The sequence below is a fragment of the Balaenoptera acutorostrata genome, chromosome 16 (assembly GCF_949987535.1).
Source record: "Balaenoptera acutorostrata chromosome 16, mBalAcu1.1, whole genome shotgun sequence".
Taxonomy (NCBI): Eukaryota; Metazoa; Chordata; class Mammalia; order Artiodactyla; family Balaenopteridae; genus Balaenoptera; species Balaenoptera acutorostrata.
The window spans coordinates 41566336-41589359 of record NC_080079.1 but is presented as its reverse complement, the minus strand read 5'-3'; the positions used below and the strand labels follow the sequence as shown (position 1 = coordinate 41589359).

At 35.7% G+C, this 23024-nt stretch overlaps 1 protein-coding gene across 3 annotated transcripts in view; it reads right to left on the bottom strand.

Annotated features, from left to right (window-relative positions):
• Positions 1-4260: 4260 nt before the first annotated feature.
• Positions 4261-23024, bottom strand: part of PRKG1 (protein kinase cGMP-dependent 1) — a 1261642-nt gene continuing 1242878 nt past the window's right edge. For all 3 annotated transcript variants that reach the window (XM_057531141.1, XM_007182835.3, XM_057531142.1), the window contains 6 exons: positions 18787-18928; positions 17496-17659; positions 11964-12086; positions 11817-11879; positions 10605-10671; positions 4261-8772 (listed from right to left, as the gene is read on the bottom strand). In XM_057531141.1, coding sequence (XP_057387124.1) covers positions 8674-8772; positions 10605-10671; positions 11817-11879; positions 11964-12086; positions 17496-17659; positions 18787-18928 — 658 coding nt within the window. In that variant the 3' untranslated portion in view covers positions 4261-8673. The remainder of the gene's footprint in view (positions 8773-10604; positions 10672-11816; positions 11880-11963; positions 12087-17495; positions 17660-18786; positions 18929-23024) is intronic.

The window sequence follows — 23024 nt, the reverse complement described above, 5'->3', positions numbered from 1 at the left end:
ACAATTAAGTATTATCTTAACTTTGATCCATATGGATATTTTAAATTAATTTTTCTCCTAAGACATGAGCTACCACATACCTAGAAACTTGCACATGAAAAGAACCTCAAATTTAATCTAGTTCAGTGATTTTTCAGACATTAAAAATAAACAGTAGAATATTGTCTTCAAAATTAAATGTTACATACATCCCCAGTTTGTGAAACGTATATCAGAATTTCTATGATTGAATCAGAATTAGAAATCTGGAGACTGTGGAGCCTATTCACTGCACATCCCCTTTGTTTAATACATATTCAGTGGATGCATAAACAACACAGATTTGAACTTCATGGGTCCACTTATACTCAATTTTTTTTCACTATATACATACTACAGTGCTACACACTCCACAGTTGGTTGTATCCGAGGATGCAGAACTGCAGATACAGAGGGCTGGCTGTAAAGTTCTACACTGATTTTATACTTCACAGAGGGTTGTACTCCTAACCCCCCTGTATTGTTCAAGGGTCACCAGTATTTCTCTACCTATTCCATTCTGGTGGACTTTGAGATATCACTTCCATATCCTGAGGCTCTATGGAAAACTCAATTTGAAAAATCACTGGTCCATTGTAAGCCCTTTCTTTTGAATAGGGTTTGGTTGACTTTTCTGGAAAGGTCTAGACAGTAAATAATGTAGGCTTTAATTGCCATATGGCCTCTTTCTCACTATTCAACTCACATGCTGTTGCAGTGTGAAAGCAGCTTTAGACAATATGTATTGGCTTTGTTCCAATAAAACTTTATTTACAAAAATGGGCTGGGGGTGTGGGCGGATTTGGCCCATGGGCTGTAGTTTGCCAAACCCTGCTTTTGAAAAATAAGGAAAGGGAGGTTCAGAAAAGTAAAGAAACTTAGAATTGCAGAATTTTATTACTAAAGGAACTTTAATAATCCTCCTTTGGGTAAGGAAACCAAGGCCCCAGTAATTCATACAACTTTACAAGGCAATTTGTGGCACATGTAACCTAGCAAGGAGTTTTATATGTATGACATCATAATTATAGTTAAGATAGTGTTTTGTTCCTATTCCAACCTGTATTTATTACTAAAACTCTCCTACTAAATCTTGAAGAATCGTGCTCTCCCTAGGAATTGTAAATTCCCCCATCCTGTGACTAACATGATTTCTATTGGGACTCTTTGTCTCTCATGCCACTAACCTTCATGCTTCTAAATTTGAGTCTTCACCCAAGTGGCCCAAGTAACTTGTTGCACCAACTTTACACGGTCTGGGTTCTAAGCATGCTTCCATCCATTAGCCTGTTAAAATGTATATTTGTTATATCGAGTTTAAGGTAGTTTCTGCCAAAGGATTAGGAATTTGAGTGAATTCATCAAGGCTTTACTGCAGTTTTACTGCCCCTCATTCAGGGTCTAATGACATATTCTGTTATCTTCTCCCTGAGAGTGGGTTATTCACATTGCTGAATTCCCACACCGAGTCCAAGGCAGGCCTTGGCTTTCTTCTGTGTGTGCTAGTTGTATCAATCAGAATGGGCAAGGTTATGCTGCTAAAATAGGTCAAGCCAAATATTAGCGGTTCCGAACAACAATATATTCCACCATAAAGCCTTTGTGGGTTGGTAGGAGCTCTGCTTCTCTTGATTTCCGTCCTCACTCTGCTTCTGAAGCCGACAGAACAGCCACTGATGAAGAACTGCCCATCGCGGAAGTAGAGGGAAGGGAGGAGGTGTTGAAGCAAGAATTGGCTCTTAACATTCATGCTTGAAGTGACAGGCTCCCCTTTCAATGGCCAAAGCAAGACAAAGGGCTAAACCTGCCTTCCACGGGGCAGGGAATTCCTCAGGGAGGGAAATGGGAGATTGGTGAACTGAAGTAAAAAATCCAGCTGAGCCAGAAGCTCAAGTCTTTGTTATCATTTCTCCCTAGAGGACTAAGAGCCATCATGCAAATTAAACTAGTATCCTGCCCTGGTATACCAGATACCTGAAGTGGTATAAATATATCGTTTTGGCTTTTTAAATCGAGATGTGGATGTATTCCTTAACAAAAATAGTTTATTATTCATATACTATTTGAATATGGAAAATGGAAAGGACAGCTATATAGGTAGAATATAAATGTCATTTAACATTTTCGAGGGCATTTAATAGGCTTTGGATGTCAATGACTATAGATTTTTTTTTTTCTTTCCTCCTTCACCCTACCATTCCTGAAATGCTTTCCCATGGGCCATATTTTCCTGCATCCCTTCCATGAATGTATATAACTGTTTCCATCTGAATAAGCTAAGATGCTTCTTATAAATTCAGATTTCTGGACTGTACCTGAAAATAACTGTGGATGATGCTGGGAATCTATGTTTTTACCATATTTTCTACAGACATTTTACGACATTGATGTTTGGAAAACATTGTCCTAGAACATATACCTTGAGCCTGTCCCTTAAGTTTTATGAAATCTATGGCCAGACTTTGTGGCTTGTGGCCTTGGTTTTTCCCTTTTTTCTTTTCTTTTTTTTTTTCCCCATGAGGTTGAGACTTAACCTCTTTGGCTTTGCTAATTGGCATGTGATGGATTTGTCTCTTGCTTCATAGACTCACCTTGGGTGAAAAACAATTGTCGGAGGTAAACATTACCATTTTATCAATTTATAGGCCTTTTGAGTTAGAAAGGAGAAATATGGAGTACAGAAGAGAACTGTAAATAGGACTCTGGAAAAGAATATTAGCATTGTGGCTGTCCTATATTATGTGCATAACACTTTCAGGGTTATAACTGAGAATCTCAGGGTAGGTCTGAAAGCATAACATGTGATCAACTTGGACGATCGTGCTACCAATTCATTCATCTCAAATTTAGTATTGATTCCTATTGTCATGGTCAAGTAAGTGTTCAGTGATTTACTTCAATTGCAATTAACATGCACAAGACGTGACAGTGGCATGGATGCAACATCCTCACCATCTCGCCCCCCCAACCCCACTAATGATCATGAGGATTGATCTGTGTGCCTCTGCAAAAACTGTGTGATTAGTACAAAAAAAATATAACCTTCTGGGATCAAAGAAGACGGTTCTTAGATCAAGGGTGTGAAAATAACAGAACTTAAAGGACAAATACTAAAAACTTACAGTTCAGTTCTATTTGTAGGAAAAATGAAATTATTGGATGTGCTATGTGACATAATATTTTTTAAGGTTATTTTATTGGCTCTGTCTGAGAAAGCTAGCCGAATTGAATTTCTAGTTTTCATTAAAAAGCGGTTTCACTTCACTGTCACTGGCAATGTGATGTCAACAAGACAAATGCAGTTAGATTAAGGGGATCTTTATGTTGCAGCCTGTTTTAAGTTGTGTACCATTCACTGCAGTGAGGAGCAAAGGGATGTAGCAACAATATGTTCACCAGGGCTGTGGAGAGTTGAGTTTGTCGCAATCGTATTGTTCTCTAAATATATATTCTTTATGCATGTGAAGTTTAACAGAGGGATTAGGTGAACAAACCTTAGACAAAGATTCATGAAGTTACTTTTCATATTAAATAATTCCCTCCTAGCATGTCTTGTATTCTTGTATATTGCCCCTTTGACGGTGTGCCTAGTTCAGAGTTTGGCTAGGGGTAGCCCAAAAAGGAGTGAGTGGTAGTAGTGGTGGTGGTGGTGGTGTGGTAGTTGCGTACAGAAAACTGCTAATTTTCAGGTTCATGTGACTCTTCACACTGGATGGCCTAATGTAACCCTGTTGAATTCTTTTTTTTTTTTTAATTATTTATTTTTATTTATTTATTTATTTATGGCTGTGCTGGGTCTTCGTTTCTGTGCGAGGGCTTTCTCCAGTTGCGGCAAGTGGGGGCCACTCTTCATCGCGATGCGCGGGCCTCTCACTATCACGGCTTCTCTTGTTGCGGAGCACAGGCTCCAGACGCGCAGGCTCAGTAATTGTGGCTTACGGGCCTAGCTGCTCTGCGGCATGTGGGATCTTCCCAGACCAGGGCACGAACCCGTGTCCCCTGCATTGGCAGGCAGATTCTCAACCACTGCGCCACCAGGGAAGCCCCTGTTGAATTCTTTAAGCTGATTTGTTGGATTAGTTTTATATTAGATGATAACACATCATTTTATGATGGATACTTGGGTTGTAAGTATTTTCTACATTGTTATAGTGACATTCTACAATAGCACTATATGGTATTTCAATTCTAATATATTAATTCTATCCTTGGAATCTTGTTTGAAATTAAACATCAACTAAGTTCAAAAGTAATTATTTTTTTATTTCAACTCTATAAAGTATACAACAGGCACTCGGCAATTACAGCTGCAGGAAAAATACAGAGCAAATCAAAGCAGGTTAAGTTTATGAAAAAGTTTTTAATCTACATCAAAAGAGTGCAAGTGGTCAGTGACCATTTGATGACAGTTGTTGCATTCTGACTAACAAAGGACTCTTTCATGTAGAACGAATTGTAAGAGGACAATCAAATAACCATAGCTGTAAGAATACAAAAGAACTGAGCAGTTGTAAAAACATCATACATTGAAATAAATTTGATAGATGATGCTTCAAGAAATGTCCCTTTACTTGGAAAGTCCAAACCTCTGAGTCACTGTCAAGGTCCCAGAGCTCTGTCTGTTGATGCAGGGGCAGATAAAGAGGAGGGCTAACAACACACTTTCAATGTTTAGCTTTCTAGGTCTGTTGAAAACTTGCCTTATAAGTGATTTGCATATACAAGAACTCAGAGAAAGCATCCTGTTTTGTTGAGTGGTGCACCAAGGTACTTTTTCATCATTGGTTTCATGACGAGGCTTGGTTAGCAGTCATTTTCCAATTTTTCTTTTGAGTTGGACTGTTGTTAATGGAGTCTACAAAATGAGATATTTTAGAACTTGACTGCACTAATTTTTTTTAACTGAATCTGCACAGCTTAGCAAAACAGGAATACCTGTATACAGACTGATAGTATGTCATATATTAATTTGACCTGCACATACATTTATACATTTCACAGAAATGACGCTGTATCTCATTAACAGATACACAGCTCTGGTACATTTAACAGAAATAAGAGAACAACTTCATCATTTCTGTAATTCATCAATATTATGTAATAAAGGCTTATAAATTGTTAGCAGAAAGAACTGTAAAACGCAGCAAGCTAAGAAAGGACAACATTTTGAGGTGTGTTTGTCTTTGTCATGCAGCATAACACCAAATTTGTTTTTTTAATAGGATGCCATGAATTTAAGGCACTTGCAACAATGCCAGATAGCCAGGTCATGTTCTAAACTATGGGACAGATGGATAAACAGTACAGTTGACATAATTTTCAATAATACTGACAAGTATGACATTAATTCAAGTCTACTTGGACCTAAAAACATTATTCAGTACAAATTAAATGAAATAATAATGCTGTGAAACACTAAAAAAAGTTACATGTACCACAAAATATCACACAAAAATACCTATTTACATAAATATTTGTCTGTGGTCCTATTGTGAAAGAAAACATTGTTATGGATAATGCACAAATCACCTCTACTGTATGAAATCAGTTCTAATATCCTTATATTCGGTGTGGTAGCTGACTTCTTTAAATTTAAGTTCACCATCAGTTCAGTCTTTTAGAAATGAGACAAGAAAAATTCAGTAGTTGAATTTATATATTATACATGTGTGATTCACATGCATATCCCATAATTTTAAGTAAAAGTTATGATTTGTAAAGAATATAATCAAAATAAATTTGTTTTAAATGCCACATGTATCTGATTCCTATATTAATAACAAAGAAGGTACAAGCAAATATCATTCATAGCAAATTTCCAGAAATCACTTTCCCTAATGTATTCAATCTATCTCAAGTGTTACGTTGCTCCTTTCCTTGGCAGTTTTCAGTTTTCCTGTGAGTCAAGACACACAGAAAGCCCTTATTTCCCATACTTGAAGTATTAACAAGAAAGTCAGTTAACAAATCAAACAAGTTGGCGCTATTCTAACTTATCTGAATGTTCTTTAGTGAAAGAAAATAGAGGGGGCATGAAAAATTCAGAAATAAAGTGAGATGTGCTTTTTATGAAGCTGACCATGAATTTTAGCCCTAGTGTCTTCATTAAGACAAGATTTAAATCCTTAAAATTCAATGTTGAAAATTAGATGAATGTTTTCTCTTAGTAATTCTTGAAAGATGTAGTTCACCTTTATTTTCTTGGTGATTGCTTTAGACATCCTAATGCAATGCCACAGGTGAAATGAACAAAGATGCAATAACAAGTGGGAGAAATGACCTACAGTTACATTATGCTGAATGCTGCTTCTTCATTCTCTACAGAACTTGTACATATTGGTTGTCTTAGACTTGAACTGTAGTTCCAAATCCACAGTAAGTGCTAATCTCTGGGGCTATTGGGATATTTAAAAAGTTGCAGGAGAAGATTCTCTTACTTAAAATGACTAGGTGAATTTAATATTCTAGCAAACCTTTAGCATGCCTACACCACTGTCTTAAAAAAAAAAAATCACTGAACATTGACTAATAACATTGAAATTACATATTTTTAAAAGCCCAATTAAAAGCAATATTAAACTTCTGAAGTAGCATTCATAGCTGGATTTTAACTTGATATTTTTAATTTTATATTCTAAAATCTGTAGAAGAAGGTGAGTATTTTGAGGAATAGTTCGATTTTGAGAAATTGTAAGGGAGGGAAAAATCCGATAATACAAGAATAATAAAAATAGGATCAAAATTTTCATTTAAATTTATTCTAATTATATATAATATGCCCTTAATACTTTTATTCTCCAAATGTTTCTTAGATTTTTATATTTTGATAACATATCATATTCTAAAGTAGTCTTGGTATGAAAAATTCAAACAAAAATCATAATATATGCCTTCTTGGATACTATATAATCTCGGTGGACATATGTTTTGCAGAACTGTCTATATTTGATTGACTTTTAAAAACACTCTCTACTGGAAAAGAGCAAACTTCTGTTTAATATGCCATGTTCATATACAGTTCCAAATCAGGATGACAGCTCATAAAATTATACATTTGTCTAAGGAGGTACAATGCTACTTATCCAGGAAGAGCTCCAAATGGCTGTGCTACTTTTGACAGCTAATAATTGTCAGCTGGCCTGCCAACAAAGGACTCAGTTTAAATTGCTGATTCTTTTCCCCATGTGAAAAAGCAAATCAATTCGATATTTCAAATCTGGTCTTTCCTCGCTAGTCTGATATTTCAGAATTGTAGTATTTCTGTTCTATTTAGCTCCAATTTACTTTTAAGAAATCGGGTTCCTGTTTCTACTCCTTTCCTCCTTTCACATGCTAATAGACTCATTGCCCATTGACAAAAAGGTAATCACACCTGACCAGGTTCTTGTCTTGTTCCCTGACCTCACATAGGTAAGGGTTCTCATCGGGTGAATCTTAATGATTTTGTGCTTGCTTTCTTTTTTGTTTTCTTGGTTCAGGCCTAAGACAAGAAGCTAGTTCAAATATATGTTTAGTCACCTTTCTCCCTCAACCCTAGACTATGTTGTATAAGTGAAATCTGACAGAAGTTTGGTTTGATAAATTTAGTGAAAATGCTTGATTCTCTGGCTACACATGTAATGATTAGAATTTGTGTGGTCTGTTTAGACACTGACATTTACAGATGAAAGATATACATAGCACCTCTATATAGTTTTTATTTTTTTGGATGGATCTTAATCCCTCTCCCCCCCACCCCACCCCACCCTAAGGGTTTATTTTTATAAAAGGGAATATTTTAAGCCTCAGTTTGAGGGTGTGTTAGATAAATAAAAACCAATTGGCTGCTAGTCATTTATTTCCAGGACCATCTTTAAGCACACTATTTTAAAAAATATGAAATGGTTTGTGAATTGCTTTTTTTCCACTCTGTCATGCCAATTTATCAAAAAGAAACAAAGATCATGCATGTTGTGTTCTTCAGTCCTCTGTGAAAACACATATATACCTGCTATGAGAGTTCTCAGCAGAATCCATAGCAGTTGTGCTTTTATCATATCAATTTTTAAAATCTGTCAGAAAGGAAAGGTAACATTCAGTCTCGTCATCAGCACTGCTGGGAAAGAAAATCATGAAACTTCTAGCACTGGTTTGACATGAACTCTGTGACCAGCAGATGTGTGGTCCTCTTGTATACGGTATTTACACCAGCTTGCAGTAATAGAGTCTACACCCCTCACTTGAAGAAAGGGAAGAGTCCAGTTTTTGTACCACAGTAATCTAATCTATCGTACCCAATATATTATTTTTTGATCTTCTTGATAATTCTAGCAAGGTACTGACTCTCTTTGAAGTGTTTCTTACAGTCTTTCAAATTATAATCAGAGCAAAGCAAGATCATCGCAACAATAGGAAACATTTCTTTACTGGTGAAAGGCTTTGCTTCAGGACCACCATGTCAACTGCTATTTTTAGGTTCAAACAGAAAACATGTAAAGAGCACTATTGTCATCTAAGCAATAAGTCCTAATGCCACTGTAGTTACTGGAGCAGCATCGATCAAAGGCATCATGGTGACCCCGAGCACTAATCTTCTCTCTTTCCTTCAGGTTTGCTGGCAGCTGTGTCTCAGGAAAAGCTGTCTTCAGCAAGGCAGAAGCAGGTAAGAGAAATACATTAGAAGTCTACGTCCCATCCTGAGTTGTCATCAGGTGGTGGTTCGTCATTGTCCTCAGGGAAACTGTCAAAATTGCTTGTGTCTGTGGGTGATGCAACCTGCGAACAAGAGAACGAACAGTAAAATTTTCTGATTTTTTTAGGGGCATTCCAAGCTAAATTTTTAAAACATTCTTTATTCATTCCGTATTCAATGGCTATTTTTTGAGTGTCTACCAGGAGCAGGTTTGTCCTTTGTATTGGGGGTTACAGTGGTGAATAAAAATAGACATTGCTCTTGCCCTCATAGAGTTTACCCTCTAGGAAAGAATGAATTGTGTGATTAAAACAAATAATTACACCTGTAGATAATTATAAACTTTGGTTAGTGCTATGAAGAAAAAATACAAGGTGTCATGAGTAAAAAAGAGTGATCGTGGAAAGCCTCTTTGAAAAAGTATTAAACCTAAGAATTAATGGTTTTAATAAAGAGGGTATATAGCACATGCAAAGGTCCTGAGGTGAGAAAGAGAGAGCTCCATGCTATGAAGTATCTAAAAGAGGTTAACTTGGCTACTGTATAAAAGAGGAGGGGAGTGAAATGAGAAATAGGCAGAAGTCATCTTAGAATAAATACACAAAAATCCTTAAGTATGATAGAAAGCCATTTCTAAACTTAAGCAAAAACTCTTACAAGCTTACTGGGCAAAGTCCAATCTGCAGAGCATGAGTAAAAGCAGTAAAGAAACACACTTTAATTTCCCTTATATTCTATAATATTTAGAACCTCATATTCTATTTTATATATATATATATATATAAATTTATTTCCCCCATATAATTTAACACTACTGATTGCATAAAAGGAGACCCCTGGTAAATATAAGTTAGGGTAATTTAGATTTAATATTTACCTCTTCAAGTTTCTTATATTGTTCTTGTTCTAAAAGTAAAACTTTATGAATGCAATTAGCACCTGTAATTTGCTTTGTGAATAAACATAAATATGAGCATAGAAATCAATCTTAGAAGTAGGAAAAATATTTCTATAGAAGAAGCGATCTTAAATTAGTCCCAGAAAAAGGAAGTATATAAATGAAAGGCTCAGGACTGCAAAGCAGCCCTCTCCTCCTTAGTTAAGACACATCACATTTTATTAGCTAGACATAGTAGTATTGTATCTATAAATGCAGTCAGTTGAAATCTATTTCAGGTTAATACAGTGTAAACACTTAGTCTACTTAGTGGATTAGCAGTTTAACAAAACACCTGATGTGTTAAGAAAAGAGAATTTAAAAGAACACCATTGTGCTGAGGAGTGCTTCAAAATACTATGGGGGCAGGGGAGGAGGAGCTATGTGGGGCATAAGTGAAACAATATTGGCCAGGAATTGAAAGCTGTTGAAACTGGTTGCTGGACTGTTGACCGCACCCAACAGGAAACCAAAGGGCAGGGAATGTTTTGATGTGGTCCATTTGGGTTGGACTCTTGGAGACAGAGCATGGTGGAGAGTAAACTGAAATCATAAACAGAAGGTAACAATAGCAGATAATCCTAACTCATACCAAGTATACTCAAGTACACACTAAATTGTTAAGAACTTATTGCATCTTGTGTAGAGAGAACACAGATGTGCAGAAATTTAAAACAGTGTACATAGTTTTGGTGGTAATTCATGAATATGACTAAATAAGGTTGTGAATATATTCTTGGGCAAAGATGTATAAAGGTTTTATATTATGGGGAAAAAAAGGTTCATGATACTCTTCTGTCAATATTTAACACCGTTTTTAAGCTTGGATTTTAGAAGATGTCACTATTTTAACCTGGTATTTCTCCTATAGTTTAATCTGATCATAGGATAAAAATGTAAAAATAGCAGACCTTTGATGACTGACAAACACACACCTTCACGTGTGTCACACTAGTACAAGCTGGAAAGTCTACTTACACTTGGTATTATAGGAGGTGTCAAGGTGCCTTTTCTTAAGCCTTCCCAATTAAAGCCCTCAAACCATCTAAGAAAGGAAAAGAAGTAGATAGTTAAAGACATTTTACCTCAGCTGAAGCCTTCGCTTTGCAACCTATATATGATGTCCATGACTGATGGAAAGTAGGCAAACATTTTCAATATGACAAAAACATTTTCAATTTAATTGCAGGTTTTTAAATGTTAGCTTATTAAATGGAATGCATATTTTAAAAAAATCTAATTGTCAAAATTTTAGACACCAATTAGAAAGCAACTCCTTTTTATTCTAGTAATTTCAGTCATAATAAATGCCATAATATGCTGGGCCCTACAGGATATTTATTTTAAGAAGGCAGAATCAGGGCATGAAGTGTCAGGACAGAAAATTATCTTTTCATCTTTGTCACTGATTCAGTGGGCAGCCTCAGTTAATTAACCTGTTCACATCACTGTCTTGGTCTCTAAGGATCCCATTTTCTTTCTTTTTTTTGTTGTTGTTGTTGTCTTTGAAAGGTTTCATCATTCACAAATGCCTACACCAAATTCCTGGCAGGGCTTTTAGACATTCATAGGTATTTTGGTAAACACATTCCTCTTGGTAGATATGTGAATTTCCTGTGCATGTTACAGAAACAGACTAATAGGGAAAAACCAATATGGTCTTAGTTTAGCTTCAGATACATCCAGTCAGTCAACATGGATAAGGTCTGATATTTAAGATGCTACTATTGCTTGGAAAAAAAATAGATGCTATGATAGAGAAAAAAGACTGTACTCTAACTAGGAAATGGTTGGAAAAATATATTTTAGGTTGGGTCAAGGAAATGAGGCATGATATATGGTGGAGTACTTTTGTTTTTAATATTCTGGTAGAGAATAGAATTCCAGGATTAAAAATATATATTTCTTCTTCATGCTCAAGAGGAAAAGTGCTAGTTAGTTAGAGTCAGGAAAAACTAAATTCAGTGAATCTGTTGTTTAGAATGTCAGAGGGTCAGATGTGTCTAAATAAAGTCCCAGAGACACAACTCGAAAGGTCTTAAATAACAAGGCTAACTAGTCTACATGTCTCCTTGGATGTTCCCATAGACTAATTGCATCAGTTATATATAACCACTAACTTAAAAACATCAGCCTGGGAAAATACTTTCTGAACTCTCAAACCTAAAGTTATAAGGAAAGAATGCTTACTTGTGCTTTTGAATGTCTTTCACTCCATTTTTCAAATTCCCTAATCTTTCTGATGGATTATCCCTAAAAATAAAATAATAATTGTTAAGGAATCTAATTGTTTCCATATTATGATCCTTTAAAAAATAATGTGGTTGAAATGCTTACCTGCATAGTTTTTTAATTAAATTAGCAGCATTTTTGGCAATCTTCTTTGGAAATTCTATCATGTCAATCCCCCTCAATATGATGTTATAGGTTTTCATAGGATCTGGGCCTGAGAAAGGTGGGCTGCAAGAATGAGAGACATGAAAAGAGATATAACAATAAGGTTTCTTATTTAGAAAACCAAGTACTAACTCCACAAATGACAATTCTTATTTGGGGACATATATTAATAGTGATAGTGAAACGAAACTTGATTAATGGCAAAACGGTGTGGAAATGTTTCCAAGCAAATCGTTTAGCAAAACCCATAAATGGGTCAAGTGTGTCCACTGTTCCCCTCATTTCTTTTCAGTGCAGGTGGCTAACCCCTCTTGCTGTCCTTAGTCATTCAGGAAACCTCTTCTACTTTTGGCCCTTTCTCACACTTATCAGCTCACTGATTGGGATGAAGTCCTACATCATTAGAATGGGCTACAAGGACATCACTGGTACGACCCCATCTCATGCCATTACCACGCTCACTCACTGGGATCCAGGCAGACCAGTCTTTCTCTGCTCCTCTGAAGTACCAAGCACTCTCCTACCTCAGGGCACTGTTTGTTTTGCCTGAAAGGTACTTCCCAGGCCTCCTGGCTAATGCCTCACTTATTGTTATGCTGCTTACTCAAAAAGGCCTGCTCTGATCACCCAAATGTAATGAATCATATAACCATTATCAACCAACAGACGTAATGTAATAATCTAATCAATCTAATACTGGAATTTAAACTTTAAGTTAGATTCACCTGTTATGCTCTTATAGAACCCTTTATGCCACTTATTATACTTTGTAACTACTTCATTTTGATGAGTATTTGTTTTATGTCTGTCTTCCAGTCCCTGCTGGTATTCCCAGAGTCTGGTGGAATGCCTAACAAACACATAGTAAGTGGTCAGTAAATATTTGTTGAACTAATGCTTCTACAGAACAGTGCTCTTCCTATCCTTTTCTCCCTCTTTATCCATCCTCAGTAGATAACCTAACGCAAGACATACTCTGTTAGAAAGGATGTGATACCCAGTCCCTCATAAGCCAAATCTGTTGGGTTATTTGCCTATCCATCCTTGGACTGTGGCTTTGTGCCAGGCTCAGGGAATACAGATGTGACTAAAGTCAGCTCCTTCCATCAACTTTCCCACAGTTCAGAAGGGAGGTTATGATGTGCCTTGACAGATGATTTCTTTGGCATTAATTATTCTCCTAATATAGGGTTCATTCATGTTTCTTGGGGGAAGACGTTTTCTGGATTATTTTTTGTCTATCCATAAAATAGCAGCAGTTCAAATATTTCCTTCTGTTGAGAAAGTTGAAAACAATGAATTGCTTAAAAAGGGCTGTGATCGGATCTGCGTTAAGGTTTTGTCCCTATTTTCTGTAACAAGTACTTTCTATTTACTTTGTCAGTAACTGTCACCTGTCACGTTAAACCACTTTTTATAATGTATTAACATCCGATTCTATTTAGTATTCTTAGAATTTAACTTGCCGGTTTTTACTTACACTTTAAACATGAAGAACCACCACATCTTTGATTTTTTTGTTATCAACTTAATGTTGTTTCTAATTTATATTTTTGCGTTGATTTCATTAAAGGTGACTTTTGTGGTTTTTGCAAGCCATGCATGTTCTGTCCAAGATATTCAGGCAATATGTGAAACATATAAAATAGAAGAAAGTAAAAACCATCCAACACCACTAAATAATTGACATTTGATGAATATAAATTTCATACATTTCTCTATGTAGATGGAGAGACACAGGATTATGATATACATGCTTTTCAAAATAAAAAAGTATTCAATTTTACTTGAAGTTAAAACTGAAAAAAAATGCTAAATTTCAATATGTGCTTCTTCACCAATAACATTAATTCCTAAAAGAAAGACTTCTCTTAAGAAGTTAAAAAAAAAAAAAAAAAAAATTTTTTTTTTTGCCCAGAAATATACCCATGCACCTCTGGTCAAAGGAGGCAAGAACATACAATGGAGAAAAGATAGTCTCTTCAATAAGTGGTGCTGGGAAAACTGGACAGCTACATGTAAAAGAACGAAATTAGAACACTCCCTAACACAAAAATAAACTCAAAATGGATCAAAGACCTACATATAAGGCTGATACTATAAAACTCCTAGAGGAAAACATAGGCAGAACAATCTTTGACATAAATCACAGCAATCTTTTTGGATCCACCTCCTAAAGTAATGAAATTAAACTCAAAAGCTTTTTGCAAAGGGAAACCATAAACAAAATGAAAAGACAACCCACAGAATGGGAGAAAATATTTGCAAACGAAGCAACCAACAAGGGATTACTCTCTATCAAAAAAAAAAACCCAATCAAAAAGTGGGTGGAAGACCTACATAGACATTTCTCCAAAAAAGACATACAGATGGCCAAAAAGCACATGAAAAGATGCTCAACATCACTAATTATCAGAGAAATGCAAATCAAAACTACAGTGAGGTATCACCTCCCCTGGTCAGAATGGCCATCATGAAAAAGTCTACAGACAATAAATGCTGGAGAGGGTGTGGAGAAAAAGGAACCCTCCCTGCACTGTTGGTGGGAATGTAAATTGGTGCAGCCACTATGGAGAACAGTGTGGAGGTTCCTTAGAAAACTAAAAATAGAGCTACCATATGATCCAGCAATCCCACTCCTGGGCATACACATCTGGAGAAAAACATGATACACACACCCCAATGTTCACAGCAGCACTGTTTACAATAGGCAAGACGTGGAAGCAACCTTAATGTCCATCAGTGAAGGAGTGGATAAAGAAGGTGTGGTACCTATATACAGTGGAATATTACTCAGCCATAAAAAAGAATGAAATAATGCCATCTGCAGCAACATGGATGGACCTAGAGATTATCACACTAAGTGAAGTAAGCCAGAGAAAGACAAATATCATATATCACTCATACGTGGAATCTAATTTAAAAAAAGCAAATGAACTTATTTACAAAACAGAAACAGAGTTACAGATATCAAAAACAAACTTATGGTTACCAAAGGGGAAACGTAGCAGGGAGGGATGAATACACACACACTACTATACATAAGATAGATAGACAACCAACAAGGACCTACTGTATAGCACAGGGAACTCTACTCAATATTCTATAATAACCTATATGAGAAAAGAATCTAAAGAATAGCTATAGGTATAACTGAATCACTTTGCTGTACACCTGAAACTGACACACAACACTGTAAATCAACTATACTCCAATAAATTTTAAAAAAAGAAAAAATATTTTAAACACTTTGAATTTGGAGTTTTCTTTTTCATAACAACATAATTCAATTGTAAAAAATACTTAAGATTCCTAAGTATTCCTATAGTCATTCCTACCTTCTCTCTCCCACCTTAACTTTTAAAATTGCCAAAGACTATAACATTTCCATTCTGCTTAATAACCAAATTTATTTTGATTCATCTCTTATTTGACTTGGTCATACAGTAGTGTTTCTAAGAAAGCCCTGGGGTACACACTTTATATGTTGTCTTTATATTTTAAGAATAACTTAATTTCGTATAAATTAGTTGAGTTGTACTCTGTCTCTCTCAGAACTACATCGTTCTTAATATTCTATCTTTTGGCATTAAAGGTGCTATAGAGAAAGCTGAGGCCAACTTGAATTCTAATCCTCCTCACTCCCATCATCATATATGACATGCTTTTGTAGCTTAGAGACTATATGATTATTCCTTATCATTGAAGCTAGGAAATTGCACTAGGACACATGGTGGTGTTATGACTCTGTTTCCCCATGGTCACTGTTGATCAAAATGATCCACTGAGACCATCCATGACTGGTCTATGTCATGAATTTTCTATCATGTAATTGAGTATGTTTTGTATCCCACTTGTAATTGTCTCTTCATATACATAGTTGTTTTTCCTATTTCCTTGGACTTCTGTATCTTCTTTCTGTAATAATTTCTATATCCTTTTTTCTTTTTTCCTAAGGTCTATCTCCCTGGCTGGGTTTTTAATTGCTATTATTCTATTTTCTGTTGCTTATAATATGATTTTCAGCTTTGTACTGTTCCTGAGCTCTGCAAGTTTACTACTTTTCATCTATGAACACTTACAGACATCTGTGAAGTTACTTTTTTAAAGAGATCATGCTTTCAACAGCCGCAAAGAAATTCTAAATAACAATTTGAACTCTTCCCATGTTTCTCTGAATCATTTCTCCTGTGGTATTTAGCTGCCTTTGCCTATGTATCTTTCATCTAAAATTAACAGAAAACACCAACGAGGTTTATTAATTTGAAGTCAACATAAGAGTTTCAAGAGTAATGGTGTAAAATGTCCACAAGTGAAATAAAAACCACCACGTAACTGTTCCTGGCAATGGTAGTACTAGTAGTAGGTGTTAGCATCAATGGAGTGCTTCCTATGTTCTAGACTTTCTCAGTGCTTAACAGATTCACTGAATCCTCACAAATAACCGTGATACTAAAAGTCCCATCTTCCTCTCATTTTCACTGTCGCTACTAAGTTCTCTTAAGTAATTCTTTCACATCCCACTGCATGCTTCTTCTTAGATCTGAATTATTGGAATTATCTTCAAACTAGCCTCCCCATCCCTCTTCCAATTTGCTTTACCCATTACCGCCAGCTTGTTTTCCCTTAAATACCACAACACATGTCACTCCTTTATCAGAAAATCGTCCATGAGTCCCTCTCTGGATGGAGTTCAAACACTGAGGTACAGCAGTCATGATTCTTGAAAGATGACTCTTTTGGATCTCCCATCATTTCTTAACATGAACCTTTTTCATGTCTTTGCCCACTACTCGCCCTCTATTTAAGCCATGCCTTTCTGCCTGGAGTGAACTTTACTCTGCTCTCTATATTCTTCCTGCAAGGCCCAGCTAGTCCTACGTTGTTCAAAAGCCTCCCTGGACAAATTTAACCTTCTTCTGAACTCTTCAGTTTATAATGACCCTCTTAATTATTGTCCTGAGCACAGGGCTTGGTGGCGTATTTGTTCCTCTTTTCCTTGAGTTTATAGTCCGTTTTATACCTGGTCGTATCCACAGTACCTTTTTTAGCTATTGATGACTACAATATTATTACACAACAGATCTGCAAAGCATTTACATTTCATTTAGATATAACAATTGCTAACAGGTTCTCTTATCTCTATAAATAGTTGACTCTATATTTTTATATGACTTTCATCTTCCTTGCTGGCTAAATGACTAGGCTCAGAGATCTCAGAGAAAGACACTAGACGATTCCACATTCACATATGTATAAATAATGAGAGTTGATGTTGAGTTTGTTCCCCTCATCTGACCCATTTTAGTTTTTACTTTATGAATTCCTTGTTATCTGCATAACTAATTAAAAACTGTGGTGACAAGATCTGGTGAAAGTACTTTAAGATGGTCTCATCAGAGTGACAAAGACAGGAGTGTGTAGCTGTTTGCTGGTCTATTTTTATCAGCAGTTCTCTATCAATGTCCATACCTGCCAGTCAGAAGTTCATACATTAGGATTCCCAGTGACCAATAGTCGGCTGAAATGTCATGGCCTTTGTTCAGGATGATCTCTGGGGCTACATACTCTGGAGTCCCACAAAAAGTCCATGTTTTCTTTCCAAATCCTATTTTCTTTGCGAAGCCAAAATCAACCTTACAAAGAGAGAAAAAACAAGATATTCCAAGCCACTTTTGATTAAGCTTAAAAGCAAAAAGTTACTTTGTTGAAGTATGCTGATGATAATAATAAAATAAAAACAGATTCGAACTATTGTAGTCCTGTCTTCTAAAAGAAGTCCTCTGTATATTTCAAACAAACAAAGCCTCCCTGCTCAAGCTCAGTTTCAAAAGGAAAAGTTGAAACCTTAACATAGGATAAAATCCACATCACCGAAAATAAAGGCAAACTTTTCTTTATGGAAATACTTTCCATTTTTCCTTCTTTTATGCCAGTGGAGGTTGGGGTATAAACAAATAATTTCTCCTTTACTCAGGCATATTTTCCAGATATCTGCTGGACTTAATGAAGTTGACAATTCATTTAGTTTTAATTGAGAAGCCATTTTTATTGTTGAAGGAGCTGAGTTACAAAGCTATGGGACCAATAACTCTGTCCTTGGAAAACACAGAGATAAAATTAAAACGTATTCTTCATTTTTCTAGAAAACTTTTGAAGCAGGAGCCTCAAATGCAGAAAACCATTTTTTTTTTTCTAAAACAACTGGTTGAGAATACAAATAATTAACTACCATTGATGTGATTTCTTTGAAAATCATAGGTTGAATAAAAATTCCCAAAATTTAAAAAACAGAATCAGGCACTGAAAGATCCAAAGTCTACAAAAGTTACACATTTTAAAATAAGAGAACTTCCCTTCTACCGTAAATCTTTAGAGCTCTTGGCCAATTTTATTATTACTAATATTATTACTAACATGGCCTGGATAACATTGCCAGCAAGCACATTTTTTTCCATTAGCATTACAGTATTCTTAAATCTAAGATAATGATTCATGGTTCTCCACATATGACCTATTCCCTTTGGATGGCAGAAAGCCAGCTAGACATAGGACTTCTACAAAGCTTTTCTGGGTCTACGAACACATGCGAGCAAGCGCGAGCCTATTTAAGCATATTATTAATTCAAACCTAGCCAATATAATTTCTCATAACCTTTACATAACTTGAAAGAATAGTTAGTTGAAAACAGTAATGCTACAGCCGGTTCATTAGCCAGTATTTTAAAGTGCAGGGCAGAAACCATGTGTGAAACACACTGACCAATTTGGCGTAACCTCGGTGGTCTAGGATGAGATTTTCTGGCTTGAGGTCCCTGTAAATGATTCCTTTGGAATGCAGATAGGCAAAAGCTTCTACCACACATGCTGTGTAAAATCTGGTTGTAGAATCTTCAAATGAACCTCTGAGACACAGAAAATGGAATAAAAAGTAGGAAAGAAATTAGTTTGTCTAATAAGGGTCAGTTTCTCGTGTCACTATATTCCTACGCCGGAATGTGACCCCAGAGACCAGTGTCTTACTGGCCAAATGTCATAGGGCTACCTTTGCATACTGGGTTTTTAAAAGCATCTGAGGGTTAAGTCAAGGAATTCTTTGCCCTTATGAGTAGGATGGTTAAATCTAACTTCCTGAATACACTGAAGAGGAGGTCAACCACATACCACGTTTCATGTACTTCGTGGATTCCTCACAACAGCCCACTCCAATCTTAAAAGGCACAGTTACAGAGGTGGGCAGAAGAGAGGCAAATCCTATTTTAGACCTCGTCTACCAAGGGGTGTTTTTTAAAGAAGGGTTTGTGAGTTTAGTCATATTTATTCTTAGTTTGTTTTTTGAATCTTTCTAAATAATAGAGATGTGGCTCATGAGAGTGTGAATAAAAGTTAATGTTTTCAAAGAACCACTTTGGAAATGAGTTACAATGCTACTGATAACAGTCAGATCGCAATCTAAGTATTCTGTCTGAAACTTCTGTCAGCAAGACAAATAATATCTATTTCCTATGCTACTGCCTTCTTATTAGAAGGAAAAGATGGAGCTAAAAGATAATAAGAAGGAAAAAGGTAATTGGAAGGGAATGTTTATTAAACTTGATTATGATGTTTAGCAAGAAAGCTGTTTGTCTCTGTCTCTCTGTACGTGTATGTGTGCGTGTGTGTGTGTTTATTTAATGAAATAACAGTAAAGGAAAAAAACCTTGGCATCTAAGGTTGACTCCTTGGTTCTAGGGCAGAACCTTTATACTTTACTTGTTTTTTTCCCCCCATGGAAGCCCTTAGAAAGATAAACTACTTTTTTTCCCCCTCTTCTTTCCCAAGTAGTAGTAAATGCAATTAAATAATTTTGTGAAAATTCAAGAACATTAGTGCGAACATCAGCTCTTGAGTTGGCTAAGATGTAACAGGACAGCAAGCACTCAGGTGGTTTTGGGGAACATGCAGCAAAGCGGAGGCCCAGAACTTGCTTTCAGGAGAGTCACTGATACCAGTTTGCATCTTGCTCACATTTGCTTCTTTTTCAATATTGAGAAATAAATTCTAACAAACCGAAAAGTAGGATACGGCTGCTATCTTGCAAAATTTATCAGTGAATCTAAGGCTAAAGCAGCCATCTTTCAGGTCATGTTTTAGAAATAGGCAGTGTCTTCCAGAAAGGTATAGTCTTCATTTTAACTACTAATGTCCCCTGAGTTGTCGCTGAAATAATTAGCTCTTCCCAAAGGGAGTATCCTTCTTTTGAAATACAATTCAGGGCATGATGATATCTACTCCTCTAGATACTAGAATCTTAACTATAATCACCAAGTTTCTAGTATCTCTCTTCAACAATATCTGGATGGAATACAATTGTGAATTTATAAGGACAAGAAAAAGTTTGAGAAGAATTGCATCTATATTAGGAAATGAATGGTATACATTATGCTGCAATTGTTTTCTGACTTGGAGCTATCTTTGCAGAACCAACACTATATAATCCTGTATATTGGGAAAGGGATTAGAATAGTACCTTAAAGGTCCTTTCATCTTTGTCCTTAATTAAGTATGTTTGTCTATCAAGAGCAGCATATTTCTTTGAGAGATCATTTGCCTGAAATAGTAAGCATCCACGTGTAGATAATTAATGAGCAACTTTATACTGAGTGCTGTATATGACTTCAATCCCTTCTCAATGGAGAGCACTGAAAAGCAAAACAATCTAAACAAAACAGTACATGGAATAGAGCTTTGTTTTTTTTCACATTACATGCCTTGTTTTAATACGAAAATTGATTACTTCCTTGTATCAGGACTGTCTAATTGCAATATGGGTGGGCCTTTTCAAAAGCCTACAGTTCTTGCTTCCTGTTAGAAGAAGAGTTATTTCTGCATTTGTGATGCTGGGCAACAGATCTGTTTCCCTTAATATTCAGTTGTTAATAAAATGGAACCAAATGGACAAATGCATTGTTTCTGTAAAGAGTACACACTTAATGAGAGATCAATTTCTCATGACATCTCTGAATGGTATTCATATTTATATTCTGAACAAGCTGATCATTAGCAGAAAGACGAAAAAAATCCTAATACAAACTCAAATTCATCAGAGGAGGCAGACGGTTACGAATGTGGACTCTGAATGAAGCAAAATCCTGGGCTCAAATCTGGCCTCCACTTACTGTTTAATCTTGAGTAACTAACTGTACCTCTCCAGGTCTTAGTGTTGTCATGTGCAAAATGAGGCTAATAACAGAAACTCTCTCTTTGGGTTGTTGTGAGGATACAAAGAATTTGAGGCGTGTATTAGAATAAGTGCCTGGCACACATCTGGTACTCAGTAAGTAGTAGCCATTATTATTGGGCACCAGAAAACTTCTTTAGTGCCTCCAGTGTCTTAATCTAGGAAAAGTGACTGATATAGGACAGTATTTTGGGGATGGGAGTTTGCAACTCTATCACTATTACTGAAATATTGGATTGGCCAAAAAGTTCATTCGGGTTTTTCCATAAGCTGTTACCTGAACGAATTTTTGGGCCAACCCAATATTTGCTGCTTCTCACTGCAAAGGCTAATTGCAGTGAGTCAGCTCTGAGGCGTTTTCTGCTAATCTCTGTTCTTTTCACTTTCTCCATGCTTCTCACAAGTGTACAGGTGAAAATTATCCTTATATTGCTTACCAATCAAAACCCTCCTTTTTTCATCATGAAGGGAACTGACCATAAACATCCATCACTGGGTCTTCAGTTCTTGAGAGCTTGTTTCTGAGCCATTTTGGAATTTGGAGGGCTCTAGAAAGCTGGTTTCTAGCCCTTCAACAGATCTGTATTGAGTATCTCCCATATATAAATATATTTGTAATTGATTTTAAAAATTAAATAAAAAATTTGTCTCAAATCTGTTTCTGTGTTATGTGACAAATCAACACAATATATGCACACAAAATGTTTACCAGCAACACAGTTTCATCACTAAATATTTGATGTAGGTAATTTGTGAATTTTAAAATACCCTTTTGGAAAGCAGTCAAAAAACATAGCATTAGGATGATTCACAATGAAAAATTACTATTAGAATTGGAAATGACAATGTAAATTTGATTTAAAACAAAAATGAAAGCTTGTTTTATCAACAGTTAAAGTTGCTTAAAGAAAGAAATCTTTCCCCTATATAGCTCTTTGAAATAATAAATTATGCCTTGACAGTTGTGTCATTTCAATTAACAAGTAAGGGATAGGTCCTTATATCCTCTTTGGGAGTTAGGTGTTTTATCTTAGCTAGATGGCAGTAGATAACAACAATTTGCTTCAGGGGATTTGAGGGTTATGTATACTTATTGATATACTCAAATTAAAATTTAATCACACTGTTTAATCAACTTGTCATAACCAAGTCCTGAAATGGCAGAATGTAACAAAGACAAAGCATCTCTCACGGAAAGACAAGTTCCCTCTTTTCATTGACTAGTGACAACAATCATTAGTGAGTATATAAACCTGAAGCATGCTACAGGTTTATTGCCAATTGTTAGACTCATTTCCTTAAAGTACTTTCAACCAAATTAAGAAATGACACAGATTCCACCTAATGGGTCATCTAAGATGGAATTTAAGTAATCACCTCCCATAAAATAGCTGGAATAAAGGAGAATGTATATAGAAAGTCACTTGCTGGCTTATAAAACACATCCAGAAAGACTCAAGACCAGAAATGAGATGTGATAATTATGGTTTCTTATGTAATTGTTTAATACATTCTGTAGGAAAAATTAACATACACTTTAAAAACTCAAATTAAGTAAATGATATTAGAATATGTATTAAATACTAATATGAATATGTAATATATACTAATAACCTCTCTCTCTATATATATATATCAACCACTTACATTTTTAAGAAAGTTGTGGTTGACAATTCTGTAACTGTTATAGAGGAGAGGTGAATAAAATATAGTTTGTACCAATCTATTCCAAATAATGCAACAGAATTTGTGGAAAAAAGTCACAAACTAGAAGATAAAAC